This window comes from Bombina bombina, chromosome 11 (genome assembly GCF_027579735.1).
Source record: "Bombina bombina isolate aBomBom1 chromosome 11, aBomBom1.pri, whole genome shotgun sequence".
Taxonomy (NCBI): domain Eukaryota; kingdom Metazoa; phylum Chordata; class Amphibia; order Anura; family Bombinatoridae; genus Bombina; species Bombina bombina.
In genome coordinates, this window is record NC_069509.1 from 47,564,033 (window position 1) to 47,584,032 (window position 20,000).

General features: G+C 39.9%; 1 protein-coding gene across 1 annotated transcript in view; it reads left to right on the forward strand.

Annotated features, from left to right (window-relative positions):
* PRKCB (protein kinase C beta) overlaps positions 1–20,000 on the forward strand; it is a 440,365-nt gene that overhangs the window by 269,131 nt on the left and 151,234 nt on the right. The window contains 2 exon segments of the mRNA XM_053694189.1: positions 2,395–2,506; positions 15,583–15,711. Of these exon segments, the coding sequence (XP_053550164.1) occupies positions 2,395–2,506; positions 15,583–15,711 (241 nt within the window).

Consider the following 20,000-nt stretch of genomic DNA (forward strand, 5'->3'; position numbering starts at 1 on the left):
GCTTGTATAGGACCAGTTCCGCTCACACCTGACAGACACTGTGAAGGACAAACTGAAAAGTCTAAAAACATTTCAAGCTGTGATTCCAGGTGGACTAACCTCTATTCTTCAGCCACTAGATGTCGTTTTAAACAAACCCTTCAAAGACAGAGTCAGGGAAAAGTGGATTACCTGGATGAAATCCGACGACAAAGAATTGACTGCAAAAGGAAACCTCAAGAAACCTGGCCTATCTCTCGTGACATCCTGGGTTAAAACATCATGGGAAGACATACCAAAAGAAATGATCATCAAGAGATTTTTGAAGACAGGCATCAGCAATAAAATGGACGGCACAGAAGACGACCTGCTGTGGAATTCAGACTCAGAAGAAAGCGAAGAAACTGGAGAAACAGATGTTCCTGCCAACTGGGACACTGATGAAAAATTAACTCGAGAAGAATGGGAACAACTCTTTAGTGTATCTGATGATGAATCTGACTTTGAAGGATTTTAAATAAATATTGTTACCGGTAATTTTATTTCGGTATTGTGTTTATACCAGTTTACGTTGTCAATAAATGATTTTTATCATGGCCGCACGTGTTCAACAACGTTGTCAATTACAATGCTTGGTGTGAAACAAAATTTTATACCGATTTTTAATCGAAAATTAGGGGTGCGCGTTATACTCAAATAAATACGGTATATATATATGTGTGTGTGTGTGTGTGTATATATATATATATATATATGTGTGTGTGTGTGTGTGTGTGTATATATATATATGTGTGTGTGTGTGTGTGTGTGTGTATATATATATATATATATATATATATATATGTGTGTATATATATATGTGTGTATATATATATATGTGTGTGTATATATATATATATATATATATATATATATATATATATATATATATATACACACCAGGTTTGCAGATATCTAGTTTAGTAAGACTGCAGAGGGTGTAACTAAGGCTGTTTTTGCCTGCAATTTGTCATGTCATATAGTTTAGCCCTTTAATTGCCCACTCCTATTAAATCCGTAGCACACATACAGCTACCATTAAAGAGTTTTTCTATTTACATAAGCACAGGACCTTATAGGCAACCCTCTTCACACTAAATCATTCAGCAAATGCTGTATATGAGTCACATTTTAAACCTCTGCATCAACTGTTCTACTCCTATTTTGTTTTTGTTTTTTGGAAAATCATATTTAGTAGGTATGTATAAGAATGTCCCAATTTGCAATTTGAACAGGTATCACCATATACTTTTTATTACATGACAAAACCATCCCTGTAAGTAGTTTCTTACTGTTAGCAAGAACTATTACTAAACATCCAAAAACCATTCACTAATATAAGCCTGTCCCTCCTCTCCCATACCCCTGATAAGTCACCCTCATTTTAATCTTGGTGTCCAAGAGAGGCCCAAGTATAAATGGGGGATGGGTAGATTGCTAGTTTAAGCAGCAATATGTTCTACTTTGGATATATTCCATTAAAATATCATACTAGATTCCCATATGTTTACATTGCTATTTAGTTTGAGGAACAAAAGTGACCTTGCGATAACAGGGGGGACAATTATAGAATAGAAAAATTAGAGGTCTCAACTTGACAGATTTTACTGAATATTGTAGCATTTATCCTGATCATTTTTCATGTATAATTCAAAGCTTATAAGAATGTGTATTTCTCTTGTTGTGTGTTGTTTTTGGTATCGTGTAAAGTATCTGCTGATGTGATTACACTAATGACCTCAATAAAAAAACCTATGTCTTCAAAAAAAAACCCACCTTTTACTTCTTCATTAATGCTTTGCCTTTAACCGTGAGCTTGACAAAAATATGGATCTATGTACAATCACTGGAAATTTTAGTTACATAATTGTAGTATATTTTTATGCTAATGTATGCACATGGTTTAATTTTATTTTTAATACCAGCGTAATTTCTACAGTAGAATTCCCCCCAAGGATTTCTGACATAAAACTGGTCTTAGGCTGATGTGGCTGTTTTGTCAGCTCTAATATATTCTGAATGTCCTTTTACTGCTCAAGAGTTTTCTCACCTAATTTTCTCTCTTCGAAATGAAAATGAAATTGAAAATTCTTCCAATCAGAACCTTCAAAGAGCTTTTTAATGGAGTCAGCTTTGTCATGCAGAGCTGTGCACTACATCGTTAATTTGTATTGAAGGCTGTTTTGTGAAGTTTCTTGTTGGGTAATTGAGAATTCTGGTCTTCCATACTGGAAGCATAGCCAGGCAGTTTGTATAATTTGTGCTGTTCTTACTATGTTACCCACAGATAAAATAACCTTATAGAATCCCAAATCTCATATCATGCTGTCTGTGTGTTCATTTTAGTTTTATTTATTTATTTTTATTTTTTTGTAGGATCCCAGAAGCAAACACAAGTTTAAAATCCACACGTATTCCAGTCCTACGTTTTGTGACCACTGTGGTTCCTTGCTATACGGCCTCATACATCAAGGAATGAAATGTGAAAGTAAGTTTATGTCTTTATGTACATTTATCACCTCTTCCCTAGCTCCTCTCCACCACTTTATCTACATGTCCTTCAAACTGCTGCCTGCCGTATGTATAGCTCTACTGCTGCCTGCCGTATCTATAGCTCTACTGCTGCCTGCCGTATCTATAGCTCTACTGCTGCCTGCCGTATCTATAGCTCTACTGCCCCCTGCCGTATCTATAGCTCTACTGCTACCTGCTCTACTGCTGTCTGCCGTATGTATAGCTCTACTGCTGCCTGCTCTACTGCTGTCTGCCGTATGTATAGCTCTACTGCCGCCTGCTGTATCTATAGCTCTACTGCTGCCTGCCGTATGTATAGCTCTACTGCTGTCTGCCGTATGTATAGCTCTACTGCTGCCTGCTCTACTGCTGCCTGCCGTATGTATAGCTCTACTGCTGCCTGCCGTATGTATAGCTCTACTGCTGCCTGCCGTATGTATAGCTCTACTGCTGCCTGCCGTATGTATAGCTCTACTGCTGCCTGCCGTATGTATAGCTCTACTGCTGCCTGCCATATCTATAGCTCTACTGCTGTCTGCCGTATGTATAGCTCTACTGCTGCCTGCCATATCTATAGCTCTACTGCTGCCTGCCGTATGTATAGCTCTACTGCTGCCTGCTCTACTGCTGCCTGCCGTATGTATAGCTCTACTGCTGCCTGCCGTATCTATAGCTCTACTGCTGTCTGCCGTATGTATAGCTCTACTGCTGCCTGCCGTATCTATAGCTCTACTGCTGTCTGCCGTATGTATAGCTCTACTGCTGCCTGCCATATCTATAGCTCTACTGCTGCCTGCCGTATGTATAGCTCTACTGCTGCCTGCCGTATCTATAGCTCTACTGCTGTCTGCCGTATGTATAGCTCTACTGCTGCCTGCTGTATCTATAGCTCTACTGCTGCCTGCCGTATGTATAGCTCTACTGCCGCCTGCTGTATCTATAGCTCTACTGCTGCCTGCCGTATGTATAGCTCTACTGCTGTCTGCCGTATGTATAGCTCTACCGCTGCCTGCCGTATGTATAGCTCTACTGCTGTCTGCCGTATGTATAGCTCTACTGCTGCCTGCCGTATCTATAGCTCTACTGCTGTCTGCCGTATGTATAGCTCTACTGCTGCCTGCCGTATCTATAGCTCTACTGCTGTCTGCCGTATGTATAGCTCTACTGCTGCCTGCTCTACTGCTGTCTGCCGTATGTATAGCTCTACTGCTGCCTGCTCTACTGCTGCCTGCCGTATGTATAGCTCTACTGCTGCCTGCTCTACTGCTGTCTGCCGTATGTATAGCTCTACTGCTGCCTGCCGTATCTATAGCTCTACTGCCCCCCTGCTGTATCTATAGCTCTACTGCCCCCCTGCTGTATCTATAGCTCTACTGCCCCCCTGCTGTATCTATAGCTCTACTGCTGCCTGCCGTATGTATAGCTCTACTGCTGTCTGCCATATCTATAGCTCTACTGCTGCCTGCCGTATGTATAGCTCTACTGCTGCCTGCCGTATGTATAGCTCTACTGCTGTCTGCCGTATCTATAGCTCTACTGCTGCCTGCCGTATGTATAGCTCTACTGCTGCCTGCCGTATCTATAGCTCTACTGCTGCCTGCCGTATCTATAGCTCTACTGCCGCCTGCTGTATCTATAGCTCTACTGCCCCCCTGCTGTATCTATAGCTCTACTGCTGCCTGCCGTATGTATAGCTCTACTGCTGTCTGCCATATCTATAGCTCTACTGCTGCCTGCCGTATGTATAGCTCTACTGCTGCCTGCCGTATCTATAGCTCTACTGCTGCCTGCCGTATCTATAGCTCTACTGCTGCCTGCCGTATCTATAGCTCTACTGCCGCCTGCTGTATCTATAGCTCTACTGCCCCCCTGCTGTATCTATAGCTCTACTGCTGCCTGCCGTATCTATAGCTCTACTGCCGCCTGCTGTATCTATAGCTCTACTGCCCCCCTGCTGTATCTATAGCTCTACTGCTGCCTGCCGTATGTATAGCTCTACTGCCGCCTGCTGTATCTATAGCTCTACTGCCGCCTGCTGTATCTATAGCTCTACTGCTGCCTGCAGTATGTATAGCTCTACTGCTGCCTGCCGTATGTATAGCTCTACTGCCGCCTGCTGTATCTATAGCTCTACTGCCGCCTGCTGTATCTATAGCTCTACTGCTGCTTGCCGTATGTATAGCTCTACTGCTGCCTGCCGTATGTATAGCTCTACTGCTGCCTGCCGTATGTATAGCTCTACTGCTGCCTGCCGTATGTATAGCTCTACTGCCGCCTGCTGTATCTATAGCTCTACTGCTGTCTGCCGTATGTATAGCTCTACTGCTGCCTGCAGTATGTATAGCTCTACTGCTGCCTGCCATATCTATAGCTCTACTGCTGCCTGCCGTATCTATAGCTCTACTGCTGCTTGCCGTATGTATAGCTCTACTGCTGCTTGCAGTATGTATAGCTCTACTGCTGTCTGCCGTATGTATAGCTCTACTGCTGCCTGCCGTATGTATAGCTCTACTGCTGCCTGCCGTATGTATAGCTCTACTGCCGCCTGCTGTATCTATAGCTCTACTGCTGTCTGCCGTATGTATAGCTCTACTGCTGCCTGCAGTATGTATAGCTCTACTGCTGCCTGCCATATCTATAGCTCTACTGCTGCCTGCCGTATCTATAGCTCTACTGCTGCTTGCCGTATGTATAGCTCTACTGCTGCTTGCAGTATCTATAGCTCTACTGCTGTCTGCCGTATGTATAGCTCTACTGCTGCCTGCAGTATGTATAGCTCTACTGCTGCCTGCCATATCTATAGCTCTACTGCCGCCTGCTGTATCTATAGCTCTACTGCCGCCTGCCATATCTATAGCTCTACTGCTGCCTGCCGTATGTATAGCTCTACTGCCGCCTGCCGTATCTATAGCTCTACTGCTGCCTGCCGTATCTATAGCTCTACTGCTGCCTGCCGTATCTATAGCTCTACTGCTGCCTGCCGTATGTATAGCTCTACTGCCGCCTGCTGTATCTATAGCTCTACTGCCGCCTGCCGTATCTATAGCTCTACTGCTGCCTGCCGTATCTATAGCTCTACTGCCGCCTGCCGTATCTATAGCTCTACTGCTGCCTGCCGTATGTATAGCTCTACTGCCGCCTGCCGTATCTATAGCTCTACTGCTGCCTGCCGTATCTATAGCTCTACTGCTGCCTGCCGTATGTATAGCTCTACTGCTGCCTGCTGTATCTATAGCTCTACTGCCGCCTGCCGTATGTATAGCTCTACTGCTGTCTGCCGTATCTATAGCTCTACTGCCGCCTGCTGTATCTATAGCTCTACTGCTGCCTGCCGTATGTATAGCTCTACTGCTGCCTGCCGTATGTATAGCTCTACTGCTGCCTGCTCTACTGCTGCCTGCTCTACTGCTGCCTGCCGTATGTATAGCTCTACTGCTGCCTGCCGTATCTATAGCTCTACTGCCATCTGCCGTATCTATAGCTCTACTGCCCCCCTGCTGTATCTATAGCTCTACTGCCCCCCTGCTGTATCTATAGCTCTACTGCTGCCTGCCGTATCTATACCTCTACTGCTGCCTGCCTGTTGAACCTATACCTCTACTGCTGCCTGCCTGTTGTACCTATACCTCTACTGCTGCCTGCTTGTTGTACCTATACCTCTACTGCTGCCTGTTTGTTGTACCTATACCTCTACTGCTGTCTGCCCATTGTACCTATACCTCTACTGCTGCCTGTCTGTTGTACCTATACCTCTACTGCTGCCTGTCTGTTATACCTATACCTCTAATGCTGCCTGCCTCTTATACCTATACCTCTACTGCTGCCTGCTTGTTGTACCTATACCTCTACTGCTGCCTGCTTGTTGTACCTATACCTCTACTGCTGTCTGCCTGTTGTACCTATACCTCTACTGCTGCCTGCCTGTTGTACCTATACCTCTACTGCTGCCTGTCTGTTATACCTATACCTCTACTGCTGCCTGTCTGTTATACCTATACCTCTACTGCTGCCTGCCTGTTATACCTGTACCTCTACTGCTGCCTGCCTCTTATACCTATACCTCTACTGCTGCCTGCTTGTTGTACCTATACCTCTACTGCTGCCTGCCTGTTGTACCCATACCTCTACTGCTGCCTGCCTGTTGTACCTATACCTCTACTGCTGCCTGTCTGTTGTACCTATACCTCTACTGCTGCCTGCATGTTGTACCTATACCTCTACTGCTGCCTGCATGTTGTACCTATACCTCTACTGCTGCCTGTCTGTTGTACCTATACCTCTACTGCTGCCTGCCTTTTGTACCTATACCTCTACTGCTGCCTGCTTGTTGTACCTATACCTCTACTGCTGCCTGCCTGTTGTACCTATACCTCTACTGCTGCCTGCCTGTTGTACCTATACCTCTTCTTCTGCCTGACTGTTGTACCTATACCTCTACTGCTGCCTGACTGTTGTACCTATACCTCTACTGCTGCCTGCTTGTTGTACCTATACCTATACTGCTGCCTGACTGTTGTACCTATACCTCTTCTGCTGCCTGACTGTTGTACCTATACCTCTACTGCTGCCTGCTTGTTGTACCTATACCTCTACTGCTGCCTGCCTGTTGTACCTATACCTCTACTGCTGCCTGCTTGTTGTACCTATACCTCTACTGCTGCCTGCTTGTTGTACCTATACCTCTACTGCTGCCTGCTTGTTGTACCTATACCTCTACTGCTGCCTGCTTGTTGTACCTATACCTCTACTGCTGCCTGTCTGTTGTACCTATACCTCTACTGCTGCCTGCCTTTTGTACCTATACCTCTACTGCTGCCTGCTTGTTGTACCTATACCTCTACTGCTGCCTGCCTGTTGTACCTATACCTCTACTGCTGCCTGCCTGTTGTACCTATACCTCTTCTTCTGCCTGACTGTTGTACCTATACCTCTACTGCTGCCTGACTGTTGTACCTATACCTCTACTGCTGCCTGCTTGTTGTACCTATACCTATACTGCTGCCTGACTGTTGTACCTATACCTCTTCTGCTGCCTGACTGTTGTACCTATACCTCTACTGCTGCCTGCTTGTTGTACCTATACCTCTACTGCTGCCTGCCTGTTGTACCTATACCTCTACTGCTGCCTGCTTGTTGTACCTATACCTCTACTGCTGCCTGCCTGTTGTACCTATACCTCTACTGCTGCCTGCCTGTTGTACCTATACCTCTACTGCTGCCTGCCTGTTATACCTATACCTCTACTGCTGCCTGTCTGTTATACCTATACCTCTACTGCTGCCTGCCTGTTGTACCTATACCTCTACTGCTGCCTGCCTGTTATACCTATACCTCTACTGCTGCCTGCCTGTTGTACCTATACCTCTACTGCTGCCTGCCTGTTGTACCTATACCATACTACCTTCCATAATGCTGACCTCACTTACACTCTTAAATTGCCTCATGCAAATAGAAACAGTGTTGTTTCAACCATGCAGATGCCTCCCACACTGGTGTCCTTTTACTACATTTATGCAAATAGATTCCATGAAGACATAAAAAACTAGAATGAAAACGACCTTGAGAAAGGGTTTCCTTGTGTGTATATATACTGGTGTATAGAGACCTCTAGTGGCAAATAACAAAATGTCACTTCTGCATCTACATAATGTAAAGCTTCTCAATTAATTTCAAAATTGTAGCAATCATTCACATGCACTGTGCTTTATACCATGCTTGATATGAATATATAGCCTGCACCACCACTAACTTCGGCAAAGATTATTTTTTGCTGCTTCAGGTTGAATAGCAGAGATTAGCAGATAACTGCAAAACAAGGGAACGTTTGCTACCGAAACAGAAGTGGTAAATGTGGTGTAATGTTCCTATTCAGCTATACATTTTTATAGGTAAATAGCTGCCACTAAATCAGTTTTTTTAAACATTTACTTACAAAATAAAACCTTAAAATCATCATTGGTAATCAAGTATAGATGGCTTATTCACAAGTCAAAGTAGAGAGTAATAATAATATTTTTCATATAAAGTAGGTTGCTAAATATTTTCTTTTATAAAGTGGCGAGAGTCTACAAGCCATTACTTCTAGGATTAAGGATCAACTCCTTCTGGCCACTAGCAATAGGCAAAGTTTCACAAAGCTCTAAGAGTACTTAAAGGAATAGTAAACCCAATTTTTTTCTTTCATAATTCAGATAGAGCATGCAATTTTAAGCAACTTTCTTATTTACTCTTATTAGCATTTTTTCTTCATTCTCTTGCTATCTTTATTTGAAAAAAGTAGACATCTAAGCTAAGGAGCCAGCCAATTTTTAGTTCAGTACACCGGACAGCACTTACTTATTGGTGGGCACATTTAGTCACCAATCAGCAAGCACAACCCAGGCTGTTTACCAAAAATGGTCCGGCTTCTAAACTTACATTCTTGCTTTTAAGATAAAGATAACAAGAGAATGAAGAAAAAATAATAATAGGAGTATATTAGAAAGCTGCTTACAATTACATGCTCTATCTAAATCATGAAAGAAAAAAATTGGATTCAGTGTCCCTTTAATCCCTTCCACCTCTCTGGCATTCCAGTCTTTTCTTTGCCTCCACAGGAGGAAGGTAAAGAATTGAGGTGTTCCAGATTCTTCGTTGAGAGGGGTCCTCAGACCGATTTGAGGTCCATTTTCCCTTCAGAGTTTGGGTTAGTGACAGAATCACTCCCAGTGAGGAGTTAATCACAAGCGTGCTACAGGTGTTGCGGGGACCGGTCCCTTAGCCTCGTCCTGTTTGGTTGTCGATATACCCCAAACAGAGATCCTCTGCTTTGACGTACACAGCACTGGATGGGCTCTCTACCAGAGTCTTTTCTGCAGCCAGTATGCACAGTAGAATGGGTGCATCTGAGGGAAATGCAGTCATTTTTTTCTCTCACATATCCCACAAGCTATTAGTAGGTGCACTAATTTTAAAGTATATCATAGCCAGCCAGTAAGCCAGGGGACATGTACACTATTTTATATACAAAATAGTCTCATTTACATATTGGGAGACTTGCATACTCTGTGTTTATATTATTCTGCATTTTATTTGCACTTCTGTTTTAGGCCCCTGTCGGCCTTGGCAGTGCGCACTGAATCTGCATGCGTCTGTATCAGTAGTGCGCGTCAGCTTTGGAAGTCGGCCTTTGTAGTACGCACTGGGTCTGCGTGTTGGTAGCGCATCGCCCTTGCTAGTATGCAAAATCTGTGCACGTTGGGTGCTCGCTGAGTCTACGCGTGTCGGCTGTATATCACATACAGTGCTTGCCTTATTTTTTGTTTCAATCTATGTGTTGCGAGTCTGAAATAACATGCACCGGCTTGTTTTTTTTTTACATTAGTATTGTGTTTAGCGCGTTCTCAATTCTTTTGTGCGTTTTTATTCAGACATTTTCTGTTTGGTGGTTTATTAGCACTTTCAGTTCTTTCAACTGCCTCAATATTCCCGCCATTTTTAAATTTTGTTGTAAGACAAGGTGTTTTCTATTTCCCCCCGTGTCCTCTGTTACCTGCAATACCTTCGTCATCTTCGCATTAAGTGGTAAGATTTTAATTTCTATTAACTAGAAACAAATCCTAGTAATCACAAAGAGGACGTTTCTGCCCATTTTCCTATATACTCAGATTTTAATATTAAAGTCCCTGTTACTCCTTTCAACCTCATTATGTTACTGTTGTATTTATACTAATTTGCACAGTGATGTTGCTTGATGGTTTTGTATTTATTTATTGTGTCAGTCTGTGTATTTCATGGATCATTCTGACATTTTGTCCCCACTATTTTACATTATCCCCTGATAACCATTTTATTTCCAGATTTGTTACCAGTTCTATTAAACCTGAATGGATCACATATGACATAACATTCTTACGCTGCTCTATCCTCTAAAGGAATCTGAGCTCTCTTTCTTTCGGTCATACAAGACGAGTGCTTCCGATTTTGCTTTAGGATGTAAAGGTTGGTGCACCTTTCTTTTCTGTAGTTGTGGTGGCTATTCCTCCTCTAAGGATGCACGCAACTTCTACGTCTAATACAGATCACAACACCTTAGGAAGCGCTTTATAGTTTAAAAAAAATCATACACCTCTGATCAGTAGCGGACTTACTCAACAGAGGGCCCTGGTGCAAGATTTATTTTTGGCCCCTAAAGGTAACGCAGTAGAAAGCAAAAGTATTAATATACATTCTGCTCCCTATAATGATTTTGAGGATAGATAGATAGATATAGATAGATAGATGGACCTACAACCTGCACTAATAATAAACCTCCCTGCATTAGCAGTGTAAACATTCTGCACACACCTATGTATACACTGGCTGTTATGGGCCTCCTCCAATTCTTGGGCCATGGTGCGACTGCACCTGATGCACCAACGGTAGTTCCGCCCCTGAAGCTGAATTTATAATGATCAGGAGTCTTTTACTGATCATGACACAAAGTCTACAGCTTATGTTTGATCTTGAACTCTTAGTTCTTTGTTTCAAGGGGTTTTATTTACTTTAGATGTCCAAGACCCTAGATCATTTTAGAAAAAAAAAGGTTTTTCCTGTTCCTGAGGCTATTATTCAAATAAATTGGATAGTGTGATCCAAGCCTGGTCTTCTCTTTTATCTGTCTTCTAAAATTCATAGGATTTTACCTTTATCGGCTTCCAATGAAGAACTTTGGGAAACTTTCACTATGGTGGATGGTGCTATTTTGCTTTATCCAAATGCACTACTAGTTACTTAGAGGATGATACATCTGTCAGGAACCAAATCTATCTAAAACTGGAATCCTTTCATCGAAAAGGCGTTTTTCAGCGAGCATTGCTTCTGTAGCAATTGTGTCTGCTCTTTGGTGTGATGTGTCTGAGCAAATCTCGGAAAACTCTGTGGATGAAGATTTAAAAAAATGTTTGAAACTAATGCACTTATATGTGGTGCCATTGTTGATATAATTAAATATTATGCTAAGAATATAAATTTAGCAATGCTGACCAATAGGATTTAAGTATATCATAGCAAGTAGAAAAAGAAAAGCATCATCATAATGGCACACTACCTCCCAAGGAGAGTGATATACCAATCTGAGTCATGGAATTGGGCGACAGAAAAAATAAAACAACTTTTAATATATCAAATAAGACCAAACATAGGACTTGTTAAAATGTTAAAAAACACATATGTACATAAACTGCCCCCCTGTGAGGAAAGTACCCTCAAGTTTTATTTTCTCTTTTGCCCATTTCCATGACTCAGATTGGTATATCACTCTCCTTGGTAGGTAGTGTGCCATTATGATGATGCTTTTCTTTTTCTACTTTCTATATATATATGTATGTAGGCTTACCTTTGAGGGGATTAGGAGAGTGTTTCTGACCCTAGACTTTTTCTAAGGGTTTCAATATTGTTTCAATAGGATTTAAGGCATTGTACGCAAACAGGGTGTCCAAAGATATTTATATTTTCTTGTCAAGGAAGGATTTATTTGGACCTGGTCTTGACTTTATCATTTCCACTATGTTGTTCCTTGGTCAATCTAGGAACCGAAAATCTTCCTCCTCCTTTCAATTAATCTTTCAGGTCTTACTGGAAGTTTAATACCAGTTGGAACAAGGTCAAGCATTCTGAGCCTTATTCGGCGTGAAAATACAGAACCAATCCAGATTCTTTTTTGGTAAGTGGGGGTTTGTGCCTTTTTCAGAAGGCCTGGTTGCAGTTTGCCCAAGATCTCTGGGTTTCCCAGGATTACAGAATAGGTTTCAAATAAAGGCCTTCTTGAGGAAGTTATCTTTTGACTCACTTTTCAAAAACATTTGTGTTAGATATAGTTTACGTTTTGGAACGAGGCCAAGGATTTTAAGGGCACCTATCTAAGGCTATAATTCTTTAGACAGAATCAATATAAAATATATATTTTAAAATATTAAGTATTTCATTCATACACAAAATGATTAATGATACAGCAGGTTCTATGTATACCTTAAAATTCATGCATGATTTATAAAAATCCTTTAAAAATTAATAAAAGCAGAAGGAATAGCAAAGAATAAAAACATCCTCATATTGGTCAATTTCCAAACCGTTATGCAATATTTATCACAAGTGTCCTTGTTGCTATGGTAAAGATTATCTATATTTGGAATTTCCTTCTAAAGATCCGAAACAATATGTCTCCTTTTCAAAAAAGTTCTTGCTTAAATCCAATTTACACTATCAAAACCACTCCGCACAAACTTCTCATACCTTGTATGTTTAGTCACACCACAGAGATCCAGGTTCGGTGTTTGTTTCACATACAAGTTATCCCTCTAATTTACACACTTTCCTGTTCAACCTCATGAAAGTCAGCCTCCCAGCTATCTCTCCTGTGACTTCCACGATATTGCGTGCAGTGTTATAGCTCGATCACTCCTATTTCTGCGGTTATGCTCCACATGTGAAGGTGTGTGGTTTACAATGTCGTGTTAGGAATTGTCCTTTTCAGAAACGCGTTTCAGCTCCAGAGTGTGCCTTTCTCAAGCACGGCTCCAGAACGCATGATTACCCATTTTACGAGATTAGTTTCCTCTTCTTGGATTTTTAAGAATGAGGCTTATATTGATCAAATTTGCAAGGCAGTAACATACTTTCTCTACATTCTACCACTTTTTTATATGTTTGGTAGGAATGTCCATCAGACAGCAATGTTGGTACTTAGGTGCCTGTGTTAAAAAAAAAGTTGTCCTGCTCAATTACTGGACTCTGCAGCTTGATTATTATTTCCCAGGAGTAATGGCTCGTGGACTCACCACCTTATAAAAGAAAACAAAATGTATGCTTACCTGATAAATTAATTTCTTTCATGGTGGTGAGAGTCCAGAAGAAGAAAAGAGGGGGTTAAACTGGCACTATGAGAGTATAGGTTAGTAAGAGAAAGAGCCCAGTTATGGGTTCCGGTGCTGCCCCCTAATTATGATAAGCGGAAAGATAAAAATACACACAGGGGCTTAGATAGCACTCATTCTTACTACAGTGTAGCAACGTTTAAAATTAATTACTTTAATCGTAACTGGTTAAAAACAGGGATGTTAAGCCCAGACTTATAACTTCACACCCCACAACTGTGCACAAAAGAAACCGTGAGTCACTCCCCTGTTTCCTGGCCGATAACAGGAACCGTCAGCTTCAGGTGACAGAAGTGACTACCACAGTGCTTAAAATAAACAAACGCGTTTCGGCCATTACCCGGCCTTTCTCAATGTTAGCTTGACCGTGAAAAAGGAATAAGCCGAGGCTGAGAAGTTTCCGGTCTTTTAAACTCACTACACACCTTGTCATAACCAATCTTCATTGCTTACGATTGTCAGTCCCCCTGGTGATCCAATAGGAGGCTGCAGATTAATTCTCTATATGTCATATTCATTCTGATTTGATTTCAGTAGGTGTGACCGAGAGACAGCTTCTCTCTGATTGGGTAGATTGTGATGTGTCTATATTGTCGAAATAGCTTAGCCCTTATTACTATGTGGTACATTAATACAATGTGTTAGATTTTAAAATCATACCTTTAAGATTTACATTGTAGCAATGGTAAGTGGCGATATAAAGTAAGTCATGACATAGTTGTTTTTTAGTATGCCACTATAACGTGATATCAGTTACGTCTTCCATTATATTAGGATCCCTGATTTAACGTGTTAGTGTGACATATACTGATTGTAAATGTGATTAAACCTGCAATACTTATGACTTTCAAATGCCATAATACTTGTGGTAACATTAATATTCTTTACAAACCCAATCTTAGAAGATTTATGCTAATGATTATTTGATAGACATGATGGCTAAATCATCTTATAGTCCCATATAACATCTGTTATTATTATTCATTTTTCACTGTCAAGCTAACATTGAGAAAGGCCGGGTAACGGCCGAAACACGTTTGTTTATTTTAAACACCATGGTAGTCACTCCTGTCACCTGAAGCTGACGGTTTCTGTTATCGGCCAGGAAACAGGGGAGTGACTCACGGTTTCTTTTGTGCGCAGTTGTGCTGTCTGACGTCCCTCCTGCTTCCTGATCCTTGGCTTGTTCCTGACTCTGCTGTTCTCCTTGTTTCTGATTCTGGCTCGTCTGACTACTCGCTTTGGCTCCTGACTCGGCTCGTCTGACTACCACCTCTGGTTTTGATTCCTGGCTTGTTATTTGACTTGTGGACTTTTTATTATTTTTTGCTATTAATAAAGGTGTGATTATTTTTGCACTTCTCGTCTCAGTCTGATTCCTGGCACCCTGACAGCTGTACGTCAGACTAGAACACCAGAGAGGTGGGAGGGTTTAAGTATTCTTAGAGCTTTGGGAATCTTTGCCACCTCCTAGTGGCCAGGATTTGAATCCCAGGAGTAATAGCTTGTGGACTCTCACCGCCATGAAATAAATAATTGTATCCGATAAGCATAAATTGTGTTTTTATTATTATTATAATTTATAATTATTACTACTACTACTACTACCTATGTCATATCAAATAGTATTACTACTACTAATAATAATACTAAAACAAATTTTAAGATTATTCTACATACATCAAGTATGCAAAGGAAACATAGAGAACAAGTGCATTTGATAATAGAAGTAAATTAGAAATTTATTTCAAAATTGCATACTCTTTTTAAATTGTGAAAGTTTAATTTTGGCTTTCTTGTCCCTTTAAATAAATTATATGGAAGTTAAGGAGGAGGGAAGCTGAATAAGGACAGTAAACACCAACAATGTTATTGTTTAAAAAGATAGATAATCCCATTAATTACCATTCCCCAGTTTTGCACAACCAACTAAGAACACCAAAAGAACAAAGCAAATTTGATGATAAAAGTAAATTGGAAAGTTGTTGTAAATGGCATGCCCTATCTGAGTCATGAAAGTTTAATTTGTACTGTACTGTCCCTTTAAGTAGAATGTCTTCTGTATTGAAACCTTTTTTTAGCAGTCTTAGCACATACTTCTCTGACTAAATGATCTGTGTACGTCTCACCGTATTTTTATTTTGCCATCTCCCTTCAGCCTGTATGATGAATGTTCACAAACGATGTGTAATGAACGTGCCAAGTCTCTGCGGGACGGACCACACTGAGCGAAGGGGAAGGATTCAAATCAAAGCGGAGATCGCCCAGGATGTACTGACTGTAGTAGGTAAGTCATAGAGCCACTAGGGCACTGGTGGAGTCTGATCATTATCTCCTTAAAGGACCAGTTAATACAGTAGATTTGCATAAACAACAAATACATGATAAAAAGACAATGCAAAGTTATGTCTTATTCCACTCCCCCTGTATCATGTGACAGCCATCAGCCAATCACAAATGCATATACGTTTATTCTGTGAATTCTTGCACATGCTCAGTAGGAGCTGGTGACTCAAAAAGTGTAAATATAAAAAGACTGCAGATTTTGTTAATGGAACTAAATTGGAAAGTTGTTTAAAATTGCTGCTCTATCTGAATCATGAAGGTTTAATTTTGACTTGAGTGTCCCTTTAAAGGAAGTACATGGCATGTGCTGTGAGATTGCTCTATGGCATATTGAGATACTCTAAAGACTAACAAGAATATGATGATTGTATTTGGTTACTTTCCATAAAATGATAATTTTAACTTGTCTGTTGTCAAATTTGCTTCATTTTCTTGGTATCCTTAGTTGAAGGAGCAGCAATTTACTACTGGGTGCTTACTGAGCACATTGTGCGAGCCAAAGTCAAGAGGAATATATGTGCTGCTACAAATTAGCAGCTAGCTACCAGTAGTAATGCTCCTGATCATATCTAGGTATGATTTTCAACAAAAGATTTCAAGAGATTTAAGCAAATTTTATAATAGAAGTATTTTGGAAAGTTATTTAAAATTGCATGTTCTATCTGAATCAAAAAAGTTGTTTTTCTTTACTGTCCCTTTAAAACCTGATTTACTTTTATTTTAACTTCTTTTTTTTTCTCTTGAAAGGAGTCTTAATCATTATAAGTATGACATTTTTACACACATTGCAAGCATTGCCGCCATTTAGTGCTCAAGAAGTGCACGCTCCTGAGCCTAAGCTTCAACAGAGGAGACCAGGGCAAAAGAGATAAATATGATGATAGTCATAAATTGGAAAATTTGGGGTGGGGCCACTAAAGAGTAAAGTTTTCTGTAAATTGAAACCTTCAACCTCTTCTCATCTGAACAGCCACAGACCACTGGTCATATATGTCCTTGTTTGTGTAATTACAGATCCTACAACTCCAGCCTGTATGTGAGATTTCACTCTACTCCCTGAGTTCGCTATAGGGCATTATAGGCCATGTCAAGGGAAAGTGGCATCTGATTAGGGCCACTTGAGTTTTGTCTTGGACGTGTTTTTGGAAAATTCTCCTGCTGTTGATCACATTGTGAATGCTGTTCTATTAATTTTTAACGCATCTAGAGTGTAACTCAATTGAGAAGACGTAGTATAAATGTATTGATTTTTATGTATATAACAAGGGGTCATCATCTCAAGCTGGAGGGTAGCAGGGTATGAAGTAATTTGTGCAAACACTTCTTTAGAAGATAGGGTGGTTGGTTCCATGCTGTAGACTTCCAGTTGAGGTTTTTAAGTACAAAAACATTTGGTATATATAAATATTTATATATTTAATTCAATGAGAGGATTGAGCGGGTTAACCAACTCCCTTAGTACATCCTGGGAAAATTGGGAAATTCATACTATTTGAAACCTGTATAAGCCGTCACCTGACTTACTACTTATGGCACTGCCTCAATCGCCCCCTTGACATTATTTGGAGTGTTATCGGCTTTATGGTTTTTGGCATGGGGGTTTCCTAAGACAGAATTGAGGGTTTGTACTAAATGGGAAAAATGTTGGAAAGCCAGCACTCGATTAATCAAGCCCCTAACCATTCATTATGAAATACTGTTGGAAGATGATTGTATTTGTAGGCCTTGGTAGATTGTATTGGTAGACCATAGCAACTCGGGGCATGGGAAAGAAATGTGGAGTTTGCCATCTCTGATAAACAATTCCCACTTTACTGTTACTAAAAAGGCGCTTCATTGCGCTAACTCAGTCAAATTATATTTAAAATTTTACTAAAATGGCACCTAATACCACTTATGTTATTCAGAATGTTCTCTTCTCTGTCTCCTTTATACTGGAGAAATTGTGAGGAAATCTGATCAGATATAAATATCTGGTGGAATTGTCCGGAAATAGTACCACTGTGGACTACTATGTTTGCTTTTTGTTGGCAACTAGGTATAATTTTAGCTATGTCTCCAGCGAAGGGACTATTAAACATCATGGATGTCAGGCTAAGACTCACACTATTAGCAATACATATCTTTGCAGTCATTATACTCTCCATAGTGAGGGACTAAAAGAGGTTAGGCTTCCCGGCCAGTAGAAAAGGTAACCAAACTTATTGATTATTGTGCTCAAAAGGAAAATGGCTATACCAGTCACAGGTTTGGCTTTAAGCCCACTGGAACATATGGGATAGCTGGCTGTTATGAGATAAACAATGTTTATAGTTATACTCCATATAGACAACTACTCATATACCTTAAGACATTGGTGGTACAGATTGTTTTCCTATTCAACATGAAAGATACATACATTCTTCCTCTGAAATAAATCTTTACTTTTTCTCCCTAAACCTATATTTTAATGATCAGTTTGCAGATATGATTCATTTCAGGTTTTCTGGCTTGTACTGGAAGTTATTTGGGTGATCTATCATCTCATAGACTTGGAATGGCTCACAAGTTATTAAACAGCATTCAGTTGATTTTTGTTCAAAGTATTGTTTTGTTTTTTCCGTTCCATTTCAGATATCGCACCTAGGACCCGATTCTAAAACAGAACCTATCAGAATGTTCACCAGTCCTTCTATTTCCTTGGTGGAATTATATAAAGCCACTTTTTACCCTGAAAACAGGGTGTCTCGCTAAGGGGCATATACTGCATTTTCGTAAGGGAAGGAGATGCACACATTACTAAAGTGCACAATAAAAAATTAAATTCAAAGTTAAAATTGTTAAATAATTTAAAAATCATACAAAATGAATCATTTTAAAAAAAAATTAGGTTTGGATAATGAATGTTTTTTTTTTGTTTTTTGGTGATTCCATAAAACCTAATTTTTCAAATTCGGGTAAAGATCTCATTAAATTTTCTTTATATAATTTTTTTTTTTTTTATAAAGTGATTCAATTGTGATTCAAACCTTTGGTTCTCAAAGCTTCTTTACAAATTAAATTCTAATTTTCTAACAGGGAAACAATAACTATATTTTTGGGGTATTTCTCTCCTTTAATTTTTTCATTTAAAAAATATAAATAAAATATTTTCAATATACCATAGAGGTTCTCCAGTGCTCTTTGCGAACATTGATCATTTGAAATGTTTTTTTTGCTGCTATTAATGTTTTCATTGATCTGTAATTAGTAATATATTTAATGCAAACTTTACCCTCTGTAAAAACTAATAAAAATTATAATAAAAAATAGGTGATTATAATCTATTTTTATTTTGAGTCTTTATTTTTAGTATTTGTGCATATAATGTAACGTGGCTCTCAACCATTAGTGACTCACTCTCAATCTAAAAAGATTTGAGTGTCCCTGATATAAATGACTTTCTGCCGGCTTCAGTACACTTCACTCCTACATATCTCCCTTTAGCTTTCATCTCTTCCTCGCCTGTTTAAAGCTCTTTAGTCAGTGGGTCTCAGTCTGGTGTTTTTTGTGCATGAAGTCTGCATAGGGCACAGTAGATATTATAATATGTACTATGGTATTAGAACGTTTTTTTAAAGGACCATTAATAATAAGAATACTACTACTAATAATACTAATAAGGAATAATCAACAAGTGCATAATAGAAAGACAATGCAATTGCGCTATACCCAAATGTTGAAGCACATGAAAGAGATGCAGCATAGCTGTAAAAAGCTGACTAGAAAGTATCACCTGAACATCTCTATGTAAAAAAGTAAGATATTTTAGCTCACAATTTCTAAGTATTTACACCCCACTTGTAAAGAGACTTTAATAAGCCAGTCAGGATGCTTGTCCCAGGACTTGTAAGGGAGTGTGCATCTGTCATGTGCAGCACAGTCACGCTATTTTCTTATTCTGTTTTAGGAAGTTTACTGTAAAATCTCACAAGATTTCAGTAAAATCTCATGAGATCACCGAAAAGTATGACCTCAGTACTTTTTTTTTTTTTTCTTTTCCAACTTACAGCTGGAAAAAAGCTGAAGTATAACTGTTCACTGTGCACTTACTCTGGTGAGCTGACGAAATATTGAGGTAAAATAGCTCCTTTTTTCCATAGAGATGTTCAGGTTATATTTTCATGTCAGCTTTTTAAAGTTGTGCTGCAGCACTTTCAAGTGATTTAGCATATGAGTATTATGTCCTGTTAAATGAGCATAAATATTTAT